Source organism: Styela clava, chromosome 4, assembly GCF_964204865.1.
Source record: "Styela clava chromosome 4, kaStyClav1.hap1.2, whole genome shotgun sequence".
NCBI classification, from domain to species: Eukaryota; Metazoa; Chordata; class Ascidiacea; order Stolidobranchia; family Styelidae; genus Styela; species Styela clava.
The window spans coordinates 6899490-6926598 of record NC_135253.1 but is presented as its reverse complement, the minus strand read 5'-3'; the positions used below and the strand labels follow the sequence as shown (position 1 = coordinate 6926598).

Sequence of the window (27109 nt, the reverse complement as noted above, 5' to 3'; positions counted from 1 at the left end):
AATCATTCGATTTGCTATACATACTCTTTTGCACAAGTACAAATATCACTAAGGGAAATATATAAAACAATATAGTAGTGCAGTATTTAAAGCGCTAGTCCCGTAAACCTGAATATTTATCTAATAGTAGAAACTTCTTGTAATGGTGATATAACACAGTAAGTCAGAGACAATTTAAATTGGTAATTTGTTATTACTATACAAGTGTTTCCCTACCCGAGTCCGCGGTCTCAAAGGAATCTGCAGAGCGTTTGAATGAGTCCGCAACGAGCAATACTGTTTTAGAAATTATGTAGTAGTATATTTCATGTAGGCCACTAAACTAACCCTTTCAGTGTCGATAAATTCATTGCGGGGCGAGAAGGTTTTTACCAGACTTAAGTACCAGCCAAGTTACGATTTACGTTAGTATTTACATAAAACATGAAAGGCAAGTTTATTCCCATAAAATTAATCGAGTCAATATTTAACGATTACTGAGTAGGACTGGTTAAAATATTCAGCAAGGTGCTCCCGAAGTATGCGAACCAAGATGGCGGACATCGGAACGTAACATGGGTAACAGGTTAGGGTTAGGCGATAATTTTTTTCCAATTTTCCTTTCCTTCCAATTATCAGTTCGAAGACTAGCCAAGAGCCTCCCGTAGTATTTATACCTAAAATTATGGCCTAACCCTAACCTAGTACACATATTACATTCCGATGTCCGCCATCTTGGTTCGCATACTTCGGGAGCCCCTTCAGCAAACTATTAGAATACCTAGTAACATGTGACTTGGAGACAGCACGTCAATCGTGCCTGGCTGAATCAAACGACTGGTTTGCACAACCTACTTGCGGATTCAGACATAAACACGAGTTTACACGTATTTTTGCACGCGTTAATATTAGGTGTTGTATTTGTGTTTTTTATTTATTTCTATTTGTTTCCTGTAAATCCATTTCTCTAATTTTAAATGATATTATTTTGCGCCAATATCGCTTGAGTTTCACTTCTTTTCAGCGGGCTATTTCAAAACATTTCAAAATATATTAATAGCGGATATATTAATTTGAATATGAAATACAATTAGATAATTTCTATATCAACATTATCATCATTGAATTTGAAATGGATTATAAACTGACTTCGTTAAAATTATGTTGTTTTTGATTTTATTGCTTCTTCACAAAGTGTTTGGTTTTACAGTAACGCACGTTGAGTCCGCAAAGATTTTACTTGGTGTGAAGATAGGCCGAAACCAAAAAAGTTTGGCAAACACTGTACTAAAGAATAAAATCTTCAGCGTGGCATCCATGTCCAAAATACATGAAACGGTATTCAACAATAGTTGACTTGTTGTGTGGAATAAAATTTAATATCTACTAAAGGAAATTCCACTCAGGTTGTATTGCTAGTAACATAAATTCCGGAAGATTTCAAAAATTGCAAACGAGTCGTACATTGGATTCGTACTGCAAAATTATTGTTGAAGTTTAGAAAAAATAACTTTAGTCAGCAATTAATGAACCAACTAATTTAAAATCAGTACCTGAAGATAAAGAAATTTCTCAAAAGCGTTTACTATTGCCATCTGAATTTTTTTTTCAAATTCCAAGTAAGTAAATCGAGAAAATTGTTACATTTTTCTATACCACTCAATAATCGTTCAACCAAATTAATTCGCATCAAACTTCCTGGATCCAGAACATAGTCTGCGGGAGTTTGGAGCTGAAGTCCAAGCGTTAACCATAATATCACGGGCAACGGTAATGCTATTCCTCAACTGGTGGCTTTTGGCTAACATTCTCTTCACGGCCAGAATAAATTTTACAGGAGAATAAGTACATCTTATGGCTTTTGTTTTTATATTAAGGTTAGAAATAATACAAGTTTCAATGAAAAAGTAATTTTTGATTATTTACTGATGCTTCTACCGATCTTAAAATGAAAATTGCGGGTGATATTGACTCTACACACATTTGATCAATTGTTTCAAACAATCTACTCTGGAATACGCTGTCACAGTAGCCTACATGGCGTCATTAAATGTAATCGAGGATCATAAATTTCTCCGAGGAAGCTTTGACTTTTTGCAATCGAACCGATTCACCGAATGAGTTTTTAATAGTCTTGTATGTTTGTATATTAGGGACATATATGAATTATGATATATATTATGAATTTTTCTATCATTTTGCATCTGTATTCGACTAAATCTTATTTGCTGCTTAATAATCTCATCCAACTTTTGTACTTTATGTGTAATCCTTGTGTCACCTCACATTGTATTATATGATTGTTAACCTTTTGTTGGTGTTCCTCGTTATACCTCTGTTAAATGATGCTTCGAACGTCTTTCCCTCCGAATCATATATTCACACATAAAAGTATTTTGCGTTGGCACTGTTAATTGGAATAGCATATACGTACCATTGTTCTGATGTTTGTTTCGGGTATACATACGTTACGGCGCAAGAACGTTTGGGACTAAACGATTAGGCCCACTCTGGCTCCAACGCCTGGACGCATTTAGTGACCTGAGTTCAAGTTGTGCGCCATTTTGGTGCGCATACTTCAGGAGGTCCATAAATTGAGTGGGCTTCTACTTTCGTGTATTGCAATAACGCAATATTACTAGAATAACAAAACGCTCGAGTCTGCGTGGCGCCGGGACGCCTGGTAGTAGCATTTATCCTATGTATGTGAGCATTGTATTAGGATTTTCCTGAATGAAAAAAAGCCAATAAACTGGATGACAATTTGTCTGGTTACAGCAAGTTCAAATGGGATTGAATATTTGCTGTAAGTACTCTGTGTGGTTTATCCATCTCAATAACTGAATTATTATTATAAAGTTTTCCAGATAGCGAACATCCAATTAGCTCAATAATACTTCCACTTTTAAACCAGATTGCGTTCACACACATATCAATTCCCAAAATTATCACAATTTATATCGTAATCACAAAATTTCCTCATGAAATCACGATATTTCACCACAAAATTGCAGTTATTTTTTTGTATTTAATGTTTTGAATTAATTCATGTACGAAGTTCACATTATGTGCGTCCGCGAATAGTCCCGCAGTTCTGCATTCATATTCTGTCATGTATGGGCCATAGTTGTGAGCAGGGTCTCATATATCATCTAATCTAAGACTCCCAAGTAGTTTTTGATATGTCTGTACCTTAGGCTGTGTCTGTAAGTATTTATTATTCAATAAGTATATATGATTTGATAAGATAAAATTCAATATGATCCGTTGTGAATTATATTATTGTAATTTAATGATTGAATTTTAATAACAACTTTAATAACTTTGGAATTTCAATAACCCTACCTCTGATAATAAATACATAATAGCAATATTGGATATGATAATTCTCCGAATCCATACGTCATTTCTCAAATGGGAAGTTCGTAATGTCAACGAAGAAATAATAATGGAAACAACCAACTATACTTGTTTATCCACAATCAATAGAAAGATGAAAAGTAAATAATGATATTTCCTTTCAATTAGATTTATTGTAAGCTGCTATTTTCAAAAAAAATTATTATTTGCACTTAGATATAAAAGTTGAGTCCCGCCTTAAATTTAACAATTGCCTGTGATATCGATTTAGCTTTCAGTACGAACGAATATTGCGCTACTAATCCTGATACGTATGTGGCAAGCATATATTTATAGGTTACTGTCACTGAAGTTAGTTAGTTACGAGAAAGTTCAGTTTCTTTTTTTTTTTTGTAATGTCATTTGCCATGATTATGGAGTAGAAAAGTTGATATTGCGCGCTTTATCGTCGCCATTATATAACAACTACAACATACAAACATCGAGGATAGTATAAGAAAAAGTTGGGATGTATGAACCAGATTTATTTGTTACTCATATAGACATACCGTAGTTCCTATATCATCATCACGATTACACTACCATAATGACGTCATAATAGCGGGTGAGAGAATATGTTTACCTACAAATATTTAATAACGATTATTCTTAGAAATATTTCGTAAGGAATTTTAACATTAGTAATACAAACTATTTAAGTGATCTAATGATACTCGCAAAGCATGATATAACTATGCATATCTAAAATAATATTATAAAATAACTATAACATATTCGTAAATTAATATATACGGGGTTTACATGCTCTCTCATTGTTATTTAATAGGAGATCTAATAGTTTCCAAGCTTCCCTATTTCTATTTTAGCATGGTAATTTTGAATTTACTTTTATGTTAATGGTATTGAAAATATATATTGAATTTTCGATGCTCCCGAAGTATGTGAACCAAGATGGCGGACAGCGGAACATAGTATGTGTACAAAGTTAGGGTAAAGACATAATTTTATTCCAATTTTCTTTATTTTAGTTCTATTACGAGTTCGGGGACTGGCCAAGTGACTTCCGTAGTATTTGTACCTGAAATTATGGCCTAACTCTAATCTGAAATACATACTACGTTCCGATGTCCGCCATCTTGGTTCACATACTTCGGGAGTACCGAATTCTCTGTTTGAGACTTTTATTGTCTCATTGTCGCGTCGTCACGACCCATCGGGTGACGTAATGACTTCAGCTTGCTGTTCATATATTTTCACAGGGCAAATTCAACACGGCGCTCACTCGAAACGTAGCCAAGCGTAAATCATTTGTGCTGGTTTTATTCTTTCTTTTATCTTATTGTGTACAAAAACTCTAACAAAGAAACGCTTAATTGTTTTTTTAGCTGGTAATGTGAATGAATTTAATGTGAAGTGATTGAAAACTTTTGAGTCACCATACTCTATTCTGAAAATCACGACCATTGCCTCAGGCAGTAAAGTGTAAAATTATGTAAATGGGCGTAATACAGTGTTGTTACGCACAACAAAAATCACATATTTGAAATCAAACAACTAAACATTTAGATACAGTGTCATAGTTTGATAATTCAAGCTGTCACTGTAACCGTTTATTCTAACAGGGTTGAATATGCAGTACCAGTCTGTGCATAGTTTAATGTAGTTGGAAGAAACGAGATGGATATGATCAGCAACGATATACGTAATCGATTCGTCCGCCATTGAGATAGTTGACGCAGTTCAATCGCCAAACAATCTTGAGACATCAATCGCGCAATGACATTCTCTGGGTCGTGAGGTACTAAATACAAATACTGATAAAAGCTTCACCAAATTAATGTATATGAACATGAGCGTCTTTCGAATTATGAAATTCTGCATAAATTGTTATAAAAGGTCTGCGAATACTATTACAACGAGAATAATTATTCAAAACTTAGGTTGGAATATAACAGTTTACGTCATTTTTATAATCCCACGTCCCTATTATCGCTCTGACTCACTTGACGCGACGTCGAAAACGAACGATTCTTGGATGCGAACAGGCGACACATTCACTGTAGGAAACTGTCAGATAGCGTTACACTGTCTCAATTTGTTTACTTCGCAAAATAAGCAAATAACATCAGTAGATTTACTGGTGAGATATATTAGAATTCAGTATTTTTTTATATCGTGGTTCTATAAGATTGTTCAGTGTAATTCTTGCGATTTACGCGTTCTTTTTTTTTAAGTTTTTTCAGATTTATTAATTCTTGATGCTGCTTTTAATGAATTCGCTGGGACAGATTTCAAAAAAATGCACTACCTTTATATAAATGCATCGCATTTGCTTCGAAAGTAGAAAAGCATTGTTTTTATGTTGGTCTGCACGCGGAAGAATTTCGTCGTTAAATTTAGCCGATTTTGGCACGCCAGCCGAAAAAGGTTGCCCACCCCTGACCTAGACAATATAAAGTACCTAATGCCAATTCTATGATCATAATTTCAAATTATACATGCACTGAATCCTTTCAGATTGATTTGAAATTTGCGTCCCCAATATTTCTCAAATCGTTTTGCTTGACTTAGCTTGATGATGGATATTGTATTTCATCATAATTTAAAATTCAAATGATAATTTTTTGGGAGAACATTTATTTTGAATGTACCCTGTAAGCGATCGCACGGTGATTGATTAAAATGTTTTGGATGACATATTACAAAAGTATTTATTGTTCGTGCAAAACCACAAGACCGCTATATATGTACGTGAATGCATTTGATATCACATAAATCAACCACACTGCCTGTTCGCGCAATGATTTGTGTATAGCCATAATAACAGACCAAATACACGTTAACGTCCGAATCGTTCTTGGCTGTAAACCACCAGAACAAGAAAATTGTAAAAGAGGAATCAAAAATATTCCTCAACACTAAATATAGTAACGCGTTTTTGTAAATATGAAACAACCGATTTGAAATCACAATTGATTACGAGCTTAGATGGCGAGCGACTCGACAGAAGGTAAATAGTTCGAGCAGAAGTCGTGATCAGTCCGAGAGTGGTATTCAGCTATCGTACCGTACTTTTGAATTTAATTAAGACCTAATGTAGCGTGTTACATCTTGGAAGTATAAACTTTTTTATTTTGTGAGCACTGTACAAGGTTACGCAATATTCAGAATATTATATATTAAAAATTTGAAGTTGTACCATGTAACAAATTTTACAGATTAATAAAGTGATATCCATAATGAACAATCATTCTAATGGTAATCATACTAATAGTGAAAGCGGAGAAGAGAATGGACTCATACTTATGGTATTTCGAATACTTGTCTTCGTCGTTGGAATTTTAGGAAACATGGCGGTGATATTTGTGATAGTGGTACTAAAAGAACACAGAAGAACTATTTCTCACTGGTAAGAAGAATGTATGCACAAAATAGTACAAGTACAAATTAGTTTTTACACCCATGACCAATGCTTGCAATCAATTTGTTTTAAATGGGACTGACTACACATGAAGATATCATATTCATGTGGCCAGAGATAGCTCCTGTCGTTAGATGTGTTGAACAAGCAATGTTGGACGCAATATAATTTATAGTTTCCACCTCACAAATTTGCTTACTGTTATTTTACATTTCTGCTCGATTAAACGACATAGTGCCAAAGACTGTTTTAAAAATAAATTAGCGGTTACAAAATAAGCCAATAAGCCAATAACCCAAAATGTGCGTCATTCCTTGGTATATCAAGCGTTGCTAAAATTGTTGTTTATGGGTTGGTATTGAAGATTTGATTTTACATAAATGATCAACTTATGGAAAGTTTGCGAACATAGGTGAGGCTAAAATATACTTTCTCCTGAGGCGTGGGCTAGCATCACGTTTACGTTTGTGAGTCGGACCTGGAGGCAGAAAACTTTTTAAATGCTTTGAATGTTTCATATTCTATATAATTAGACAACACATCTATTCAGATGTATACGGTTAAAATATATCATCAAGTACAACAAATACGTAGTCATTATCGAGAACATGTCTGAACTATTCGTTACGTAGTTCTGTTTGTATCCGCATTATGGTCGGTTCGTTCCTTAACACATCTTAATACAAGCTTTGTGGCCTGATTACTGAATACGTTGCTATGTTACAAAATTCAACACTTTTCAGTTCAACAATTACGCCAGATTTTAGTTAACTGTAGAGCAAACCGGCATGCCAAAATTTATTTGTTTATATTGAAGTTTGTGAAGCAACCTCAGTAATCTGCATTTTTAAAAACCAAAACCAAAATAACAAGATGTGGTAAAATTCAACATTAGTTAAAATAAGTGCCAAGGGAAGGTTATAAATAAAATACCAAGGTTTAATTTGAGTTTTTCGTCCTGCGGCCCAGTTGTGGGGATAGAAGCTTCCAAGCAACACAGCGCATCAGGGAGTGTTAATACCTAATCCTTAGTTCGCTGGTTGATAAAGTTATGCTTTGACGTTTGTAATCATAACAGACCAATGCCAAGATCTATTTTGGTCCATGAGGATGAAAATATTGCTTTAAAAGTATTATGAAAAAGCTTTTTAACTTGATAAAATACTACTTTCAAGGTACGTACTTCAGCTTGCAATTGCCGATTCAATGTTTTTGCTTAATATACCGTTCAAAATAGTGGAAGACAGAAACGATGAATGGATTTTTTCAGGCACATTATGCAAGATGAAAGAAACAGTCCTGTTTTTAAATTATTATTCATCAATCTTGTTCCTAATGGTTAGTAAATTATAATTTCAAAAATATTTCAATCAATGTTTTGAATTATTACTGCAACTGCCTTACAACCTGTACCCGAATGTCAGAAGGAAAGAGATGTTATCACAGAGTCATCAACCTCTAAGAAGTCGCTGTTTTTATTACCATTGATTTAAATATCTTGCAATGGAAAATGATAAATTTCGACAACGACATATAAAAGAGTAATTTTATTCAAGATTGCAACTTGTGTATTCTTGTTCTACTTCGATTTGTTTACTTTCGTTTTGTTTTTTTATTAGCTGATGAGCATTGATCGTTATATGGCTGTTTGCCACAGATTCTCGCGTGTTGCACAAAGTTTACGAGCTAGACGATCTGCTTACATTATTACTGTAATTGTTTGGATGTTGTCACTTCTTCTGTGCATTCCAATCATGCTTTACAGCGATAAGCGTGGAATAGAACCGAATTGCCATTGCCAGTAAGTAATATCAATCATACCAATTTATTTCAAATTTTTACCATGTTTTAGTGTGTTTTATTCAAAAAGAATCCTAGTTAGCTCTATAGTTGTTACCTTAGCTTGTATTTGGGTTCTCTATGTAAAAATCGGTCGATAAATATGCATTGCACTTATGACTAAGTAAAAGTTTACCTAGAGTAAATTGACAGAAATCATTCACAAAATGAGAGCAAGGTACTGCTGACATATTCTTATGTAAGGAATGTTTATGTTTCTTCATGTTTCCAGTTTTCGCACTTTCACCAGCAGTTAGCCCACCATGTTTACCTTGGTGATAAATGGCCGCGGAAGTGTATAAAATATATCCATATAGGCGACATACATAGCTTTCTAATCGTTTTGTTAGAATGGTGGTCGCAGAAAATTGTTTTATATTTACACTCGACACTATATTTATTGGCGAAGAGCATTTTTAATTCTTTTCTTGCCAATTTTATTCGTTTGATGGTATTATGACATTTATAACTTCCGCATAGAAAATAAACAACCATCAATCCAATGGCAAGAATGCCACCAATGATAATTCCTCTCTGAAACCCTACGAAAAATGTCATTTTACAGTGAAATGCAGCAGACATTTATTAATAATCGCAAGTAAAACTCAACAAAAACTTTTACAACAATCGTGCGTTTTATGGTTTGAATTCAATCGGATTCTGGATATTTCCGGATCTTGCTTAAACGGAAAGTTGTCAATTTCACGATACAAGCAATACAACTTCGGCCCTTAGACGTTGTACAAAAAAACTCTATAAGAAGTAACCGTATTGCACTTAGAATATTGCTCAATTATAATTCGATTCACACTGCTTATTGCAATTCATATAATATTTATTAACAGTTATGCGTTTCCAAAATCTTCAGAAGAAATATGTGAGCTTGAAGGAATGTGGACAAATATTTCTCTGAGGGAAGAGTGCTTAAAAAAACATTATGAATCAAAGAATAGTGCAAGCTGCGTAAAGCTTGATTGGAATTATGACAGTTAGTGAGTAAAACAATTTTTACCTAAAAACTTTTTACCTAAAGTAAATATTCAAAATACGTAAAACATTTCAGCGAAGAATATAATGATGATTATCATTATGATTATTACGATGATACGGATTATTATGAATATGGAAGTTCCTCTGAAATACCAGAAGATAGAAGCGAAGAGATTATTCATGAAATGGGATGCTCATATGCAGCGAGTGGTCAGGCTTGGTCCACCTACCTAATTTTCAACTTCGTCGCAATGTTCATCCTTCCTTTGTTAGTGAGTTTTTCAACGACTGTCTTTATATTTCATTCATGCTTGATAAAAAACATTTTGTGATATGCTAATCGTCAATCTCAACCAAATTGAACAATTTATAGAGCAAAGTGGGCACTTACTATGACACTTACTCTGGCACTTACTGGTGTGTCTGTACTTGCTCCATTTTGAACAAGCTTTTATAATTTTGAATATCTGTGGTCTTACAATTGCCTAACGTAGAAAGAAAAATCAGGGATTTGGTTCAGACACATTGCTTTAAAACAAACGTGTCTTATATTTTTGTCATTCCATTCATGCCAAATGTGTATTTTTATTGAGCACATAGCCAACCCAAACGCTTTATTTCATGATCTATAACTCGGTCCACTTGTCATACCCTAACGGTTCATACGATGGAAATTATCACACGAGTGCAATTTATCCATTCAGAAGCAACTTATCTCGATATTTCAAGTGTTCAAAAGTAGATTAATTGGAATTTTCTGTTTCATATCAAAAAATATTTATTTTCAAGGTAATGTCAGCATGTTATTCTTTGATCGCTTTCCGTCTGAGACGGTCCCGTATCCGCCGTTCTACATCAGCCAATGAAGTAGCTGGTGTTGAGTTGACAGAACTTGAGAATGAGCAGAGAAATCGAGAATCGCCAATTGGAAGAGTTCAAAATGAAAAAAGTCGAATACGCATCACGTTCACATGTTTCATTCTTGTTTTATTATTTCTTGTGTGCTGGCTTCCGTTCCACGCTGTGCATTTAGCAAAAATCCGAGGCATTCCTGGAAAATCTGTGAGTTTAATTTTATTACACATTGTGCTCTAACTTAGTCCCTTCAAACACATTCCACGAAGGCTTTACAACATATTGCTATCCCCTATTCTTAGTTGGCATGAAAAGTAATTAGATCATTATATTTCGACGGTATGGTTTTTCCAGCAAGCAAAACTGATTAAGTTTTTGACTTTATCTAATCGTGTCTATACGATCAAAACTCAAACGCAAAACAACGTGAAGCAACGTTAATTATTCAGCTCTCAACCTATTATTCAGATCTTAAGCATAAAATAGTTTCAATGTATGATAATGTTTAAAAATAATTCTATCTTCTAGAGCGAATATTGTAGGTGGATTGCAATGATATCATCTTTATTTGGCTATGTTAACTCCGCTATAAATCCATACGTTTATAATTTTATCGGAACAAAATTTGGAAAACGATTCAGGTATTTCTATATACTAAATCACATATTTTAGATATTTTCTACTTTGCAAACGCGATGTATACATATATTCAGTTAAATTGACAATGAGAGAACCAACTCGTACATGTGATTTATATGTGCTTCAAGCTGACTAAATAATCACAACTTTATTTCACATATTGGTGCAAAAATCTTTTTTTTTTGCTTTTTAGTCACTGTACGCAGAAAATAAGGCATATAACGATCGATGGACATTTTCATTCAACAAATAATATGATTTATGCGATGTAAATACCAATTGTAACATAATATACCTACTGCATTATTTTTATTATGGTCGATTATATCGGTTTATCTGGATTTAGATTAGCCGTAAAGATGATCAGAACCTCAGTAAAGAAAAGGACAGTATCTTCTTCGCCGGAAAGCCAAACGGTACGCTACACACCGGGGAAAACGACTGCAACAACGCAAATTTATATAAAAGAGTATGGAATAAACACCCCAAAAAATATTTACATACCTTAAAGTCTATCTTTGTAGTTTTGTTCGTAGAATATGTAATATTTAAATTTTAAATGACTTTCCATTGGACATGAAAATAATATCACAACTGTTTTACTTAACTGCAATGTTCATTAGCATATATATTTTAATATTGCCTTCAAATTCTCTCCAAATATAATAGGTTTCGATCAATTTTGAATTGTATTACATGCGTGCAAACGATTGCCTCAATATCGTTGAATGATTATTTTAAATTGAAGCGCTAATTTTCCACAATTTTTTGGCGTATATTATTATGGAAATAGAGAAGATGAACATTTATAATTTAATATCTACTTTCAGGTCACTGTTGAATTTTCATACTGAAATTTATAGCTTCGCCTGGGAAATCATTTTATTTCTTGAAGTTTTAAATACGTTCGAATATATAATTTAATATTAAAATTTCTAACTACGAATTTACTTAGGTCGGCTTTCCATTTCAGAAATATTGAATTGAAAGCTATGGACGAAAACTTGAAAGTTGAAACTATTCAAGAGGAAGAACAAGATGATAGAGAGTCCTTGGTTTCTTCGACCTGAACAAGAATAAAAAGAAAAGCAATTTTTTTGAATCACAGTGATTAATGCGGTGACGATGACTATTTATGCGAATGTATTTGAAGGTGCTATACTTCAATAAATATGGCATTTATCATATGACTTTTATTTATCAACAGGCACATTGGTGGATACCGATGAGTATTTGGTTTTCCGCTGTAGATATTTTAAAAACGAATGGCCAATATAGATTAACTAAATCGCGACTCTGGTTTGAAGGTATTTTACCAATATAGTCATTGGCGATGCTAGATTTGTATGGCATATTTGTAATTTTCCGATTGTATGATTATCCATAGAATTATATAAAAGCGGAATCAACTATTGATATTTGCACTTGAATTAAATCTGTTTTCAAATATTAATATAAAATATATTTCGAATGTACTAAAGCCAATGACCACTGTAATTTCTTTCATGTTTCACTTTCATGTTTTTTCTTTCTATAATCTGCAACTTGAAAATACCAATAAACATTACCATTACATAATATCAATTCAATCACAGTTCTGCTACAATTGACCCATGTTAGAACACGTTGCTGAGTACCTCCGTTTTCCCCTGCTAAGCGTCTATTGGGTATCTAAAATAATTCCTATTTTGTAAAGTTTTGTTGAATCATACAATCTTTTCATTGTTAAGTGCGCGTGAACAACGAAGTAGATAATGGGCGGCCAGTGATTATAGAATTCGAGTATATTTTAGATTCACCATCATCAGAAACAGTTTATTCCAACCGCAGATTATGATGATGATTTCGATTTGGACCTGTATTCTTTTTTAAATAAGCTCAGATGATAAAAAATGTGCTTGGACAATATGGACAATGAAGGTGCGTTTGATGGATTGGCGTTCTTTAACGTTCAAATTCAATCCTTGACTATGATTTTGTTTTTATAAATTCTATAAAAACAGCTTGTTTTAAAATTAGAGCAAGTTTTGAGGGAATTTTTTTTTTGTATCTTTTGTATATTTCATTGAAATATTCCTTTGCATTGCCGTGAAACTACAGAAAAATAGCGCATATTTAAAACTGCGCACGCTACCATGATAACACTTTAAAAAAATGTAGAAAAAAGTTTTCACTTCGACTTCCACTCTTACCGGATAGCTTTATTGCCAAGTTAGTACCTACACCAAAGTCATAATATTTTAACAGCAATTTTTACTTCAGAGAGATATCAGAGAGAAGCTTTAATTGAAAAAGGGCAAAATACATCGTGAAACATAGCTCATGGAAATGATAAACACAATCCAAAAGCAGCTTTGCCTAAATCGCCTAAATCTGGAAATACCAGTGTGTTATACAATATTGAAGCATTTATTTAGATTTGTGGCAATCTACGCGGGCACGTAAGTAGGTTCGAATCTCACAAGGGATTTGAGTGTGACAATGTGCGATTGGAATACTGGACTTCTGACATCGTGAGATAGTTTACGTGATGGCTTGTCGGTCGAGGCTTCGTTCGCCAACCACGTTTGTTGACGCGTTGTGCTGCAGCTTTGGTTTGAGAGCTCATTATCACTCCCCCACTATTCATAAAAATTACCTTATTCATTTAATATCTCATGAATCGTTAGCTAGTATTGTGCGAAAGTCAAGTCGCAAGTGTCCACTATCTTATGCTATAGCAGCGGTTGCCAAAGAATATTAAATCACTCGGGATTAACAAAATTGTGTTAAAGAAAACTAATATATGATAAATATTTTACATATAATTCTTACTAAAGAGTTTTAATGTTTACATAAGAGTTTTAATGTTTACTTGAAATGCTGTCAAACTGGGCGATTGGGGGCGCTGACATCAATACGGGAACTCACAAGAGCTGTCATATTTTATGTCGTTTACTCCTATGCTTTGGTTCAAACTAATTTGCTTGTGATTTCGGTGTTGGAAATTTCTCGCTCAACGTAGGTATTATGACTTTTTTTTAAATCCGTATCGTTTCATGATAACACTAGTCTAGCGCATACGGCATATGCATCCTCCACAATGCACTTCACGTTTCGTTGTACTGTATTGAATCCCAGCTTCATTTACTATAGGGTTCTAAAGTGCTTTTAAGCGGTAGAGTAAGTCCAACACCCTTATGTTATAATTTTGGTTTTGTTAGGAGAAATACGTGAGAGCTGGGCATCTGATTGAACTGACGAACGCCAGATAGGACCAATTTCCATGCTGCGACTTAACTGGTTCATTTTCATCTTTCGTGTCATTGAATAAGGCAACATATGTAATACATAAATCGGCAAACGGCAAAGATCTAGCTTGTAGTTAAATCATGTTGTGTCTGACATTGTTTAATGTCGGTTTATCATTTGTGTTGCGTAAGTTCAAACTGTCGAATACAGTGACTAAAGCAGCATATTATTTGATGTATATTAAAAACAGTATTATACAGTGTGGTCCCCAAAAACGCCTCGTCATTCTGGAACCACTGCTGGTCACCTCTATCAATCCCTCAAGTCATGGCCAGATTTTTTTCGGCTCGCCGTTTGAACTCTTTCATTTCCATGTTCTGACAGCAGAAGGTGCGCTCCAGCAGAGAACTCAACGAGTGGTTGGAAATTTTGCAAAACTTCTGAGTATATTCATAAGCAAACCGCAGTTCGAGCGCAAATAAAATTAAATAATTTTTTTTTGAGATAATTAAGAAATTTTTGGTTTCCGTTTTCGAGATAAATGGGTTTATAGTTTCAAACCCATGTTCAGACTTCCAGTGTTCCATCTTTTTGGCAACAGAATGAAATTGAAAGATCCTCACGTGTGAGATCGGGTCAAAAATTTCTTTATTGCTCTTGCCAGCTCAATTTTGGTAGAGCGTATATTTAGTGCAGTGACCCCACTTTTACAAGAGAGATTCCCTCGACAGTGTCAGACGAGACTCAAGGCTGTTTTTGACTGAAATGAAGCCAGATATTATCAAGGTGGTGGTATTTCACCAGGCTCAACCCACACATTATACTAATGATAAATGAAAAATAAAGTTTGCTAGTTAAAAAGTCGTCCAAGGGGGCGCTGACAAAAAAAAAGTTTGGGAAACACTGATATATAAAAATAAAATTTATATATATGTACAAAATATGAAAGTCAGACAGAAAGCGGTCGCATGTTTGATATTGTCGTCATCTTCTCATTTCGTTTCTAATGCTATTTATTTATAACAAAAGAAGTAAAAGTTATACATTTTGAGAAAATGTAAGTATTGTGTGGGCACTAGTGAACATTAATTATTCTGTAGGATAAGATCATGTTGCTCACTATTGATATATTTTTGCTTTGTTTTAGGTCAATGAAAATTGAAATGTAATCAATAGTATCGATGTCGTTCGCCCCCAGGTCCTATTGTTTGGCAGAACAGTAAATTTTCGTAACTTAGAAGGCATACAAACAAAATGTGTTTGATTACAAAGCAACATAAAAAATGAAAATGAATGTAGCATCGCCAAATCAACTTCAATTAAATATTTTACAGTACATCATATAATGAGTCATAAACGCAAACGTGTGGAATCACAGGCTATTTATTTACTCAGAATTTCACAACAATTTTTTTTGTTTTCGATTGTGTTACTGAATCGAAAGTCGCATCAGTCGATTTTTGTTATGCTCGAAATAAGATATGGTAGGAATCTTACGAAACATGATCTAGTAGTCTAATGGATATTTAAAAAATATTTAAATTGTGATATATATTGGCTATTCAGGTCGTTTGTCTGGTTGTTACAGCCAGTATTGATCGCGATCAGGTTAGATCACAAATTTTAAAGTATATTGTCAAGCCAATATTGTGATACTAGTCTGTCTAAGTAAGCACGCATAATCAAACACGTCTAAGACTCGTATCGCGATACATATAATCAGAACTTATGAATGAATTACCGATAGAGCTCCTGAAGAAGAAGTTCAAGAAAGCGAAGAAGAGATGTTTCCAAAAATCAGAAAAAGAGTATGGCTCTAAAATTTTTCTACCGAAAGTATCAACAAAATCATTCTCCGGGGTATTACACAAACTTGAAAAAGCACGCCTAAAAAAAGTAATCCTCGAAGGATGCTTCAAAAAAGATTCTCAGAAGACCTTGGATGTTTTGGAGTCCTTAATTGCAAACACCAACATAGAAGAAGTGAGATTACTGAAAACAGGGCACTCCTCGTGTGTTATGGAAATAAGTTAAAAAAGCTTCCCTGGTTGATAAGTTTCAAAATTTTGATATTATAAAGCGACCTAAAGTCCCAGAATCGTTCCAATTTACACATAAAGGTTGGAATGAAAAAAAAATTGGACTCTTCTCAAATGTTTCGTATCGTATATTCAATGAATAGTCAAAGCAGAAACCGTTTTTGAGATTATGAGAATCACATTATCACGAAAAATATCGCAATATAATCGTTGATAACATTAGACATCGATAAAAGGGTACCTATTTGAGAACGTGATCTGTAAATATAGAAAATCAAGTAATTCAGCAATATAATAAGTAGAGGAGAAATAAATAATGTAACAGAAATGTAAATTTCTGGTGCGTGACAAAATATTGGTAGATATTATATTGCATCGGTAGACTCCGTTTAGGGGAAAATTTCACATGAATATTAGGAAAAATTAGGACACGGTGTTCGTTTTGAGATTAAAAAATTGGCTGATTTCATATCGACAAGTTTATGCGATTTTATTATTATAGAAAACAAACTTCGAATATTCTTTTTTACTTCTTTCTAATTCTTTCGAATTTCATTATTCTGTTTTTATTTTTCTACCCTAGTCAATCCATACCTGATTTATTACGTATTAAATTATATTTTGCAGAAATTGGAGTTGAATCTAAGTGGAAATGCAGTCGATGACTACTGTATTTCTAAGCTTTGTACTCTCATCTGCCAGAAATCAATTAAATCATTGAAACTAGCCAAGCTCATCAACTTCGATGGATTGCATTGCGCCGAGTTGCTTAAGACGGTTTTCAAATGTTGCAAACACGTGAGAAAATATAAGCTGTTATTATGTAGCATAATAATGTACAGAATGTGATCATTTAGTAGAATGATTTAAAACCAATAAATTTCATGATAAAATATCGATTATTGGACATGTAGTGGACATTACGATCATTTCAATATTATATTGTTCTTGTTCTTTGACACAGAATAACACACCTAGTGGAAATATTAAAAAACAGCTTTTCTCTTCGAATACTGGACCAATTGCTTTGAAATTTTCAGTGGTTTAGTGGTTGAAGAAGATTCCCCAGAAGGCTATTACTTTTATTCATTTCAAATATTTCTGTTAGCTCTGTGAGATTTGTTATTGTTTGCTATGACGTCATTAAACGTTCTGCGGACATCGGACGCCATTTTGTGTCCTACTGTACTGCTTCGCTTGGTGTGAATATATTTGTAGACTGTGATCTGACGGTACGGTAAACCGTACTGTACTGCGAACAGAAGTGTCCATATATTTGGGCGTAGCTCTCTTGTTTAGTAATATGAAGGTAAATATCACGAAATTAATAGGTCAATTGTATATCAATTAAATAAACTCAGCTTAAACGATAAAAATGAATTGTGTTAATTATGGGTAAAAATGTTGTTTACCAATTCCAATGCCAATCAACATTCAATTGGCAATATTGATTGACAATATTGATTCCGATCAATATTAAATTATTGGCGAATTTCTTTTTTAAAGTATTAAATAATGCCCTCATTTTTTTTAATTATATTCTAGTTGGAGGTTTTAGACATATCGTTTTGTGAGCTGAACTGGTTTTCATTGCGGTGGTTGGAGCAGATACTTTCAAACAATGCTGTAACCAAAAGATTGGTATTGACAAATTGCAGGTCCAGGATGGGTGATTTGTCAGAGGTCGATAAAGCATATTTACTCAGACACAAGGTAGAATAATATTTGAATGATTGATAATTAAACTGTTTAGTAACATTTACTAACTTTCGAAAACTGAAAAATACAACTTCAGACCCAGGTACATTCCATATAAAAAGCACAAATAGGCAAAACATAAGTTCTCTTAAAAGGGAAACTACTTTGCTGTGACCAAGACAACAAAACTGAGATAAGCATAAAACATTTAACATATTTTCTTATGAAATATGCCCCGGCAAAATTTAAATTTTTTATATCATAACCATCCTTGTTTAATTTTTACAAATTCATTTTGCAGCAGAAAAACTTGAATATTACCTGGTTCAAAACTTCGAAAAGCGCTCTTCGTTTATACTATGAACAGGTGAGACACCAAATGAAATATATTTAAAACAAACACCTTTATTTTTTATTTAATTTTTATGATATATTGTCAATTATAACAAATAAATCGATTTTTTTTTCGAATATTACGCAAATTCGTATCAGATTTCATATGGTAAGTCGAACAACAACAATTCAGTTATCCTGACAGTAAATAGAGCCTACTTAAAGTCATAATATTGCATCTGTGAAATCATCTATTTTGCATAAACAGGAAATGGAAGTCCCCCTCGATGTCGTCAACAAAGAATTTATAAAAATAAGAAATCAGAAAAAAAATGAAAAAAATGCAAGTGAGTTAAAAACATTTCAATTGCTTTCTTTGTCCAATTGCAAAATATGTAAAATTCGATGCATAAGAAAATGAACAGTGGAATTTATTGTTGGATACACAGCTGGATATATATATTAGCTATCTTGAATACAAAATTAAAATTTAGTTGAATTGAAATCAACCATATTGTGATGCAATTTATGTACTTTGGTCATTTGTATTTTTTCTGCCTTTTTACAGGTCGGCCAGTGTCATTAGATTCTGGATATCTATCTTTGAATTCCGAGAGTAAGCTGAGATTTTACATCACCTCATACTAAATCATATATAAAAATATATAAATATTCTTCAGAACTAAAATTAAATTATTCAAAGCGTACTTCGACTTCCTAAATATGTAAATATGGATGAAATTTTCTCATTCGTATGAGTGAAATCTTTTTATATATAGTGAAACTCAAACTAAAGCTATATGTAACTAACATAATTCCTCAAACGTAAAACACAAATGTTTTAAATAAAATATCTCTAACAAACCATGCATACATATTTTTTTTCCGTCCTCACACTAATACTATATTACTTTTTTTATTCTTTCTCTCATTTGAGGAATTGTGGAAATTGATTGAAGTTTAGATTGTTTTGCTTTCTGACTTCCATATCGCATACTAAGCTATATACTCATATGCAATTATCAAACGCAGTCTGTATGATGAATATTTAACGATAATGAAACACAAAACCTTATTTTACTTGTTTTTAGAAAATATTGATATTTCAATGGGAAGTGTCGATGATGTGGCATCAACAAGCACCGCTCATAGTAAAATGCGGATAGGTAAGTGAGAATAACTAACGTTAGATAATATATATCTGGATGAATATTTATAGGACTAAAATATATTTCAGACAAGGAAAAAGATCACGGAAAAATTGATGAATACAAAAATAAACTTGTCATGGCAAGCAACACAAGGTTAGTAAATGCTTCCTCAATTAATATGATTTTTATTAGAAATTGCTATATATTGCTTATAGATTTGCCTGGGTCCAAATTATTAAAATACGCCGTAACTGAGTCTTCTTTGCTTCACTGTCTTAGCACAAACGATACTTCATAATTCAAGAGCATTGGTTTCCAACCTACTAACGACCCCCTAATTAATGTTAGGTGTGGTGCGTAGTATTAATCTATCTTTATCACAATTACCTTTTATATAAAATACTCAAAACTTATTGAAATTTAACAAAAACCAATCCAATATTTGAGTCTCATCAAGTAGTCAATCAAAATATAGCGAAATACAAATGTCAAAAACTAAAAAATTTTAGTGATGGAGATGCGATGAATGAAGCTCGGCCCAGCACTATGAAATACCCAATGACTACAAAAAAACCTCAAACGGTAAATTTTCTTCACCACCAATTAAAAAGATATTAATATTTTATTTATTTCAAACTGTTTTTCGTTGTTTAACTAGCATTTTTATGAGATTTGAGAGCATAGTCTTGCAAGGTATATTTTTAAGACATGTAATGTTGGAATAGCAATATCAAAATATCAGTCTGTTCCAGTAAGAGGGTATTGTAATAGAAATATTTAGAAATGTTAAATTACACATTATTCAGTCAAAATGGTAAAGCTTTTCATTTTCATTCGGGATCAATCGAAATGAACTCTATTATATACTGCTCCATTTTCAAAGAATTCATAACAGTGTTGGCCACATAACATTCCAATTCGAATAGAAATAGTTTCTTGGAAAATGAAATTTGGAAAATATTATAAAAACTATTTTGTCTGAATTTCGAAATAAATTTGTTAATTACACTTCTATTTTTAGTCAGGTTTCGTTGCCCTTCAAAAAGATATCTATCTAATGATCTAATCTCAAATTCTATTTTAGGATAACGAAGATTTGAGATTTCAACAGTATGAACATCAATTGAAGTGGTTAGAAACAAGTAAGCTAAAAAAGAAAAAAATTTTTTTTTAAAAATATGGTTCATGAAATTACCAAGCAAAAAAGAATTCGAATTGCAGCTTTATTTCTATTTTAATTTGTTCGTGAACAGTAGTTATGCATGAAGTGACAAAATTTTCTATACTATTAATTAATTTTCAATTTATACAGAAACAAAAGTTACGGTGGAGCCAAAACTAATATCTGTTGGAGACTGTCGAGCGTGGGTAACCCTTAGGATTTTTTCTAATCCAATGCATTTCGAGATTCCCTCATACTGGTTACCTGTAACTTCAATAATAGAAGTAGAATGTGATGGAACGCCACTAAAATCGGCGTTCGTTTCCATGCCGTCATGGTTTATTCCCGTTAGCGATCAGGTGGAAGTATATATTTTGAAAGGTGAACGGACACAGACTCGAAAATTTAATTGGAGTAAAATGAAAAATGCCCAAATAACCCGTGAAGGTGTCCAAGTACAATTGGATCATTTTTGTTATATAACTTTTGCCATCCCTGTTGACAAATCTCATTTAGGCGCTATAAAGGTAAATCACGCCTTGATACAAAAAGAAAGAATTTTAAAGACAATATTTAGTAGGCCTGTTGATTCAGAATTTTTTAATCTTCGCCTGGAGTTGTGGGGTAGTTCTGACTACAAAATTCACATTATAGGTTCATTTGAAATGAAACCGAGTGCTGAGTCTGTTTTTGTGAAACTACAAATCGAGGATGATGCCGTTGGCATCGAACCGCAGGAGAATACGTTGTTTTGAGAAAAAATACAGAATCTGCAGAATGAGACCGAGGTATTGAGTTTTCGAACAAAGGTGCAGATGGAGAATGACGGAATGAGTGTGGATGCGACTTACTTTATTGGCGAAGAGATTTCGGAACTCATTGAAATTAAATTGCCAGGTAATATTATATAATTGAATTGCAGGGACGTAACCAGATAATTTGTAATACTAAATCAAGTACACAAGTAAATTTTACGCGGAGTAATAAGAAATTTAAACAAAATTACGCTGCGTTTTTCAATGACACATTCTGCACTTTTGTTTATAGGAAGGCTATATACCAACAAGGACATGTAGGACTTCCTGAATAAATTATCTTTCCGGTTTGATAAACAAAATCTATAACACACAGGCTAAAAGTGGACTTCAAGCTATTCTTGAAAATTGATTGATTTTTGTGGATTGTATTTAGTCTGCTCAAGGTTTTTGCCCAACAGAGTAATTTAATTTAGAATAACAATTTAGCTTTGCTAAGTTCATCTGCTTTTCTTTTCTAAGTGTTTTTTGTTTAAAAAGCATTCAATGTGCAATTGGCGTAAAAGTCCAATCTTCAAGCCTGTCTTAATGGGTTACTCACTACGTTATAGACACACTTTTGAACTTTTTCAATCACTTTTCAGAAAATAAGCGTTCAAGAAAGCGAAAACGATCACGCGAGATGCCAAATAGCATTTTAAAGCGGCCCAAACTATCAGTTCATCTCCACGACACAAAGATATGTATGTTCAACTACTGTTTATTGTGGACTTTTTTATCATTGTTTAAGCGCTTGAAACGTCTAACAGCTCACCTCAAAATAATTTTCGGAACCTCAGCTTCAATTATTGTACCTGCTTCTTATATATATATATTGTTCATGTATGTAGTGTTATAAAGACTAATGTAAAAACAAAAAAATACAAAATTTTAACACTATTGGAAGCTGATTATTGATACAAGATTCCTATGAACATTGTACGGCGTTATTCTTAATGCAGAAGACCTAATAAGAAAAACAAATTGAATTTTTCTGTGACGAAGAGACAGTCATTTTTTGGTTTTAAGGTGCCGAGAATAATATCCAAGACAGAGCCAGGGTGCGAATTAGAAAAAACACAGCCCTGCCATTGTTGAACAAAAGCTGTCCAGACCAAGCCATTGACCACGTCAATCTATTTAAAAATCATTACTGTTGGAACAAAATTTCCATCTAGATAACGCCCACCATGTCCACAAAGTGGGAAGCAGAAGGTCATTAGTTTTTGTCAGCTAAGCGATTAGCTGAGAGGGTTCAAGTACGTTAAATCGGTATAGCTGATACGATTATTTATTAGAAATAAATTGCATGAAAGTGGTTTATTACAAATTGCATAAATTTACCTATAAACTGGTATTTCTATCATTTTGTTACAAACTAATATAAAGATAAAGAATTCTATAAATAATGTCTTTCAAAAATTTGAAGTCGTATTGTGAAACATTTCGCGTTTAGTTTCAAAATGCCAAATTGACTTGAATATTTTTATTTTCTTTTTTCGTGAAAGATAAATCTGAATCGGAAACATCGTGCGAAGAAATGGAAAATGATTGAAAAAAAATATCAAACTGTATGCATGTCATTCTTAATTATAGTACATATTTGTGTCTGTAATGAATATTTTTAGCTTTCAAAGCATACTTTTTGTAGTGATACTTTCAGTTTACCAATACACTCAGTGAGTTCATATTTATCCATTTTGGTTTCAACATAGAATACTATGCTATTTTGATTATCGATCACTGCTTAAACTTATTTTGTTTTGCTCAAGTGTGTATATCAAATAAAGTTCAAATTTACATACTTGCCTATATATTCATGGTCTTAGCCAAAAGTAGTTTTTCGAAAAAGAATCAGATGCATACAAAATATGAGAAAATTACTGGAAACAAGAAGCGTTGGGTGGCAATCTGGTCATTAGGCTTGGATCACCCATGCTCAAATATGTAATTTGTTTTTAAGAATTATTATTAGTTTTTAGAGTGTATAAGCGGAGAACTATAAAAATATCAAAGTTTATTTTTTATAATATATTCATGTTTGTTAGTCACAAAGAATATTTCAGAAATAGCTAAAATGACGAAATTCAAGTTCATTTAATTGAGGAAAACCCTATTCACTAAGAGTAGCCAACAGTAGCCTAAATAACCGATAATATTGTGCATTGTACCCATTTATATTGATAGAGGTAGGTCACTTCAAAATATATCATCGGTAAACGAATCGTCGACATATATTAGCATCGTTAAGTGAAAGTTCAATAATATCCCAACTAATTAGTGGAAAATATATCTTGAAATGAAATATGATATAATAAACATTTAGGAATAACTTGTTGAGTATTTGTAGGAAACTCAAAAGTCCACAAAATAATGTCGTTAAAACTGTTACGTTTTCTTAATACCTTAGAATCGCTAAATAGAAAGCATGTCGAACGCGCCACTTTTAGTCCCAACCGCCAACTAGGCTACATTTACAAACAATACACTGTATTAAAATTAACTTCTTATTGTTCAATGTCACGCATGTGACAGTAGGGAACAATTCGTAGCAGCCGGCCACTTTATACAGTTGAAACAGTGGCAAAGGCGACAAAGAACAGTTTTCTTAAAGGAAATAAAGCACAATTAATTAGTTGAAAGTCACAATGCACAAGACACAAACCGATGAATAAGTCATCAACGCCAAAGCAGCAAGTGCTACAGATTCAGCAAACCAAGGTTGTCGATGACCCGTGCTCTGAAATGGTCAGTTTAATCACCGATTGCTACAAAATCAACAGAGGCAAAAACTCTCACAAAACAGTTTCCAGTCCGGGTGAAGCAAATACAATTAGAATACAACATAATACCATGTACGAACATTCCACGATAACGACAAATGTCGACACCCTTGTGCGTCGAATGCGTGATGCGAATGCCAACCAAGATAATGACAAAAGCCGAAAGGTAGAAATTACTAATCTGGCACGATTGTAAACAATCAAATGGGCGTGTAATAATGAGGCTAAATAATTGGATGATACCAGTGCACTATGCACTTCACACGCGGCATAATATATGAAGCAATACGTAAACGCTTGAAGAGTTGAGAAGACATCGGACTTAGTACTTAAATGCATATTGTATAGATTGGATTATCTTTACCCACGGTGAGTGTGAACTCTGTAGAGCAGGGCCTCCCGACGTGGTCCAGGCGGACGGACCCCCAGGGGTTCAGAGCGCGGTTACAGACGATAAGATGCTAATTATATTGAAAGATTAGTAAAGAGCATGCATTTGAAAGATAATGCAGAAATGAGGCTCCATATGAGTGACGTGCCACGGAAATCGATGCTTGTGAATAGCTAGCAGCCACAAGGTTCTCACAGAAACTTCTGTTAGTCTTTTTACCAATAAATTTTGTTACAGAACTAATAACTTAAATTTATTTCAAAAGAACTTTTTGTTTTGGCTATCGGTACTAGGTAACCAGCGAGCAGCAGGTGGCAATACGTCCCTAATCTATGCGATTTGTCTTAGGGTTCTGAAATATTAATAAAAAATGAAATAATAAAATAATTGAATGAACCTATCATAACTGCACTAATTAAAGTGCCCTGAAAATAGAATATTTAAAATTGGAATAAATAAAATGACTTCCTGGCAGTCCAAAATAGAATATGGTAATAATACTCAGTATACTGAAATTAAATAGTTCTATTAAGACAGCATATGATTTAACTGGGATATCTGCAATGAACGACTTTGAGAATAAATGTGGGTGTCCACAGTGAAAAAAGGTTAAGAAGCCCTGCTGGAGAGGATACACTCAAGCCCATCGTATAAAAATGCATGAATGAAAATTTCATTCAATGGATATCATAACCCTAATTGAATAATATTTGCCATATATATGAAATTTTCTTATCCCTGAAAAAGGAGTGCCAGTAGATAGGGGTTGACACCAATCAGAAAATATCTAGATGTTTCTTTAGCAAAAAGAAACTTACAAAACTATACCTGATAAAGAGGGAACCATAAAAAATGCCACCTGATAAAATTAGTTGGAAAGATGGTCAAAATATGACAATACTACACAATTGATACGATATTATGGTGAGGATAACGCAGTCTTGACGAAGTATGAAAAAAAATACGAGATATCTGAAGGCAAAAAGTTTAACAAATTCAAATGAATAAATATACTTCAAACAATAAGGCATATGCATGTCAACTTGTTGTTGTTTTCATTGTCGCTTAGTGCTTACCCCAAATTAGGGGGCTCTCGGCCAAAGTAAAAACAGTGAAGTGGTACGCAGTCAGTAAAAGATTGAAAACCACTGACTTACGCAGAACTTAGCTGTGAACTCTCTTATACCGATTGTCGTTTGTAAAACCAAGTTTTATATTGGATACAATTGGATAAATTTCCACACTCGGTATATACGGTACACTCGCTTTATAGAATTACACTCTAGTAGAGTTGTTCCACTGTGACATGAAACTTCCTGTTTCACGTTAAAGTCGGGGTCGAGAACCCTTTTCAAAACGGGTGTCAAAATTAATTAACTAATCAGCTTTCGGCGGTCGTACAGAAAGGCTAGTTATAACAACGAGCATAAAAAAAATATCATAGGTATCGGATGTATGTATCTTTTTATGAAGCATGTAATTTAGGTAAAATATATGCATGGCTTCATTCAAATCAACGTTCGTTTCGCAAGACGGCAAACAAATGTTGGTAAGTTTTTGACGATAAAGTATTTTGGCGAAGCTCAAACTGGCAATTCTTGCTAACACGTACTCTACCAAGCAGTAGCGAAATTCGAATCGTCACACGCATAAGCGATCGGCATGGCATAGCTCCCAACTGCGTGTTAACTGCTATATCAAGTTTTTAGATAAAATCACACAGGTTTTAGCGACTTATTGCGGCCAAATTTTTTCCGTTTACGTTTTGGATACTCTCGACAAAGCGGCAAACTAGGATTACGAAGTTTTCGACGATAAGGTATATTGGCAACCCGGAAAATATTGCCTACCGGCATACTACTCATCACTGGTGCAATTTGAATCGTTATATAAGAGCCACGCATGGCAACACTCCCAACTGCTCATTAACTCCTAAGTCAAGTTTTTGGATGATATCACATAGGTCTTTGCAGCTTTTTTGTTCCAAATTTTCCTTATCGCTGGCTATAGTTCCCGCCTGAAGCCAACGTTATTTGAGAATTCTAACTATGATGTATATTAATGTTGTATTTGATAACACTTACATCAGTTTCACCGTGGTCTATTACAAGGTATTGCTGCAATAATTTATTAAATGTTATACTTTTTCCCTACAGCATTAACGAGCTTGGGAAATTGTACTTTATCGGAATTTTTCTCCGAAATCAAAGACTCACCCAAAATTCAAAGTCAATGACCCAAGTTTCGCCTACATTTTTTGTAGGTATGTTCGTCTTCATTTTAATTATCTGACAGGAGAGCAATTCTCAAATATTTGGACAATTAATGGTTTGCTTTTGATATAAATATTGTTGAAGAAGAAGGAATAAAGAGCAAATGCTGACTTCTGGATACTTTTGTATATTTAAAAAATGGAATCGGACTCCAACAAATAAAATAATAAT

At 33.4% G+C, this 27109-nt stretch overlaps 2 protein-coding genes across 7 annotated transcripts; both read left to right on the top strand.

Moving 5' to 3' along the window:
• The first annotated feature begins 6514 nt into the window (after window positions 1-6514).
• Window positions 6515-13581, top strand: LOC120326484 (somatostatin receptor type 2-like). 3 transcript variants are annotated; one of them, XR_005567428.2, is made up of 11 exons: window positions 6516-6748; window positions 7936-8098; window positions 8380-8561; window positions 9445-9591; window positions 9663-9861; window positions 10379-10651; window positions 10973-11085; window positions 11430-11552; window positions 12057-12236; window positions 12877-13003; window positions 13331-13581. XR_005567428.2 is itself a non-coding variant. In XM_039392788.2 (9 exons), the coding sequence occupies exons 1-9, from the start codon at window positions 6579-6581 to the stop codon at window positions 12063-12065; spliced, it is 1326 nt and encodes a 441-aa protein (XP_039248722.1). In that variant the 5' UTR covers window positions 6515-6578; the 3' UTR covers window positions 12066-12568. The 3 variants fall into 3 exon arrangements, 2 of the variants coding, with proteins under 2 accessions (XP_039248722.1, XP_039248721.1); XM_039392788.2 differs by lacking the exons at window positions 12877-13003; window positions 13331-13581 and having other exon boundaries at window positions 6515-6748; window positions 11430-11499; window positions 12057-12568; XM_039392787.2 differs by lacking the exons at window positions 12877-13003; window positions 13331-13581 and having other exon boundaries at window positions 6517-6748; window positions 12057-12568.
• Window positions 13582-15818: 2237 nt separating this feature from the next.
• LOC120327255 (uncharacterized) lies at window positions 15819-23642 on the top strand. 4 transcript variants are annotated; one of them, XM_078112188.1, is made up of 14 exons: window positions 15825-16297; window positions 16981-17151; window positions 17899-18066; window positions 18353-18418; window positions 18653-18731; window positions 18953-19000; window positions 19476-19550; window positions 19622-19688; window positions 20045-20117; window positions 20620-20677; window positions 20848-20899; window positions 21352-21594; window positions 22097-22195; window positions 22521-23642. In XM_078112188.1, exons 1-12 carry the CDS (start codon window positions 16043-16045, stop codon window positions 21359-21361), a joined length of 1122 nt encoding a protein of 373 aa, XP_077968314.1. In that variant the 5' UTR covers window positions 15825-16042; the 3' UTR covers window positions 21362-21594; window positions 22097-22195; window positions 22521-23642. The 4 variants fall into 4 exon arrangements, with proteins under 4 accessions (XP_077968315.1, XP_077968314.1, XP_077968313.1 ...); XM_078112187.1 differs by adding an exon at window positions 21745-21898 and having other exon boundaries at window positions 15826-16297; window positions 20848-21594; window positions 22521-23640; XM_078112186.1 differs by having other exon boundaries at window positions 15827-16297; window positions 20848-21594; window positions 22521-23635.
• The last annotated feature ends 3467 nt before the right edge of the window (window positions 23643-27109 follow it).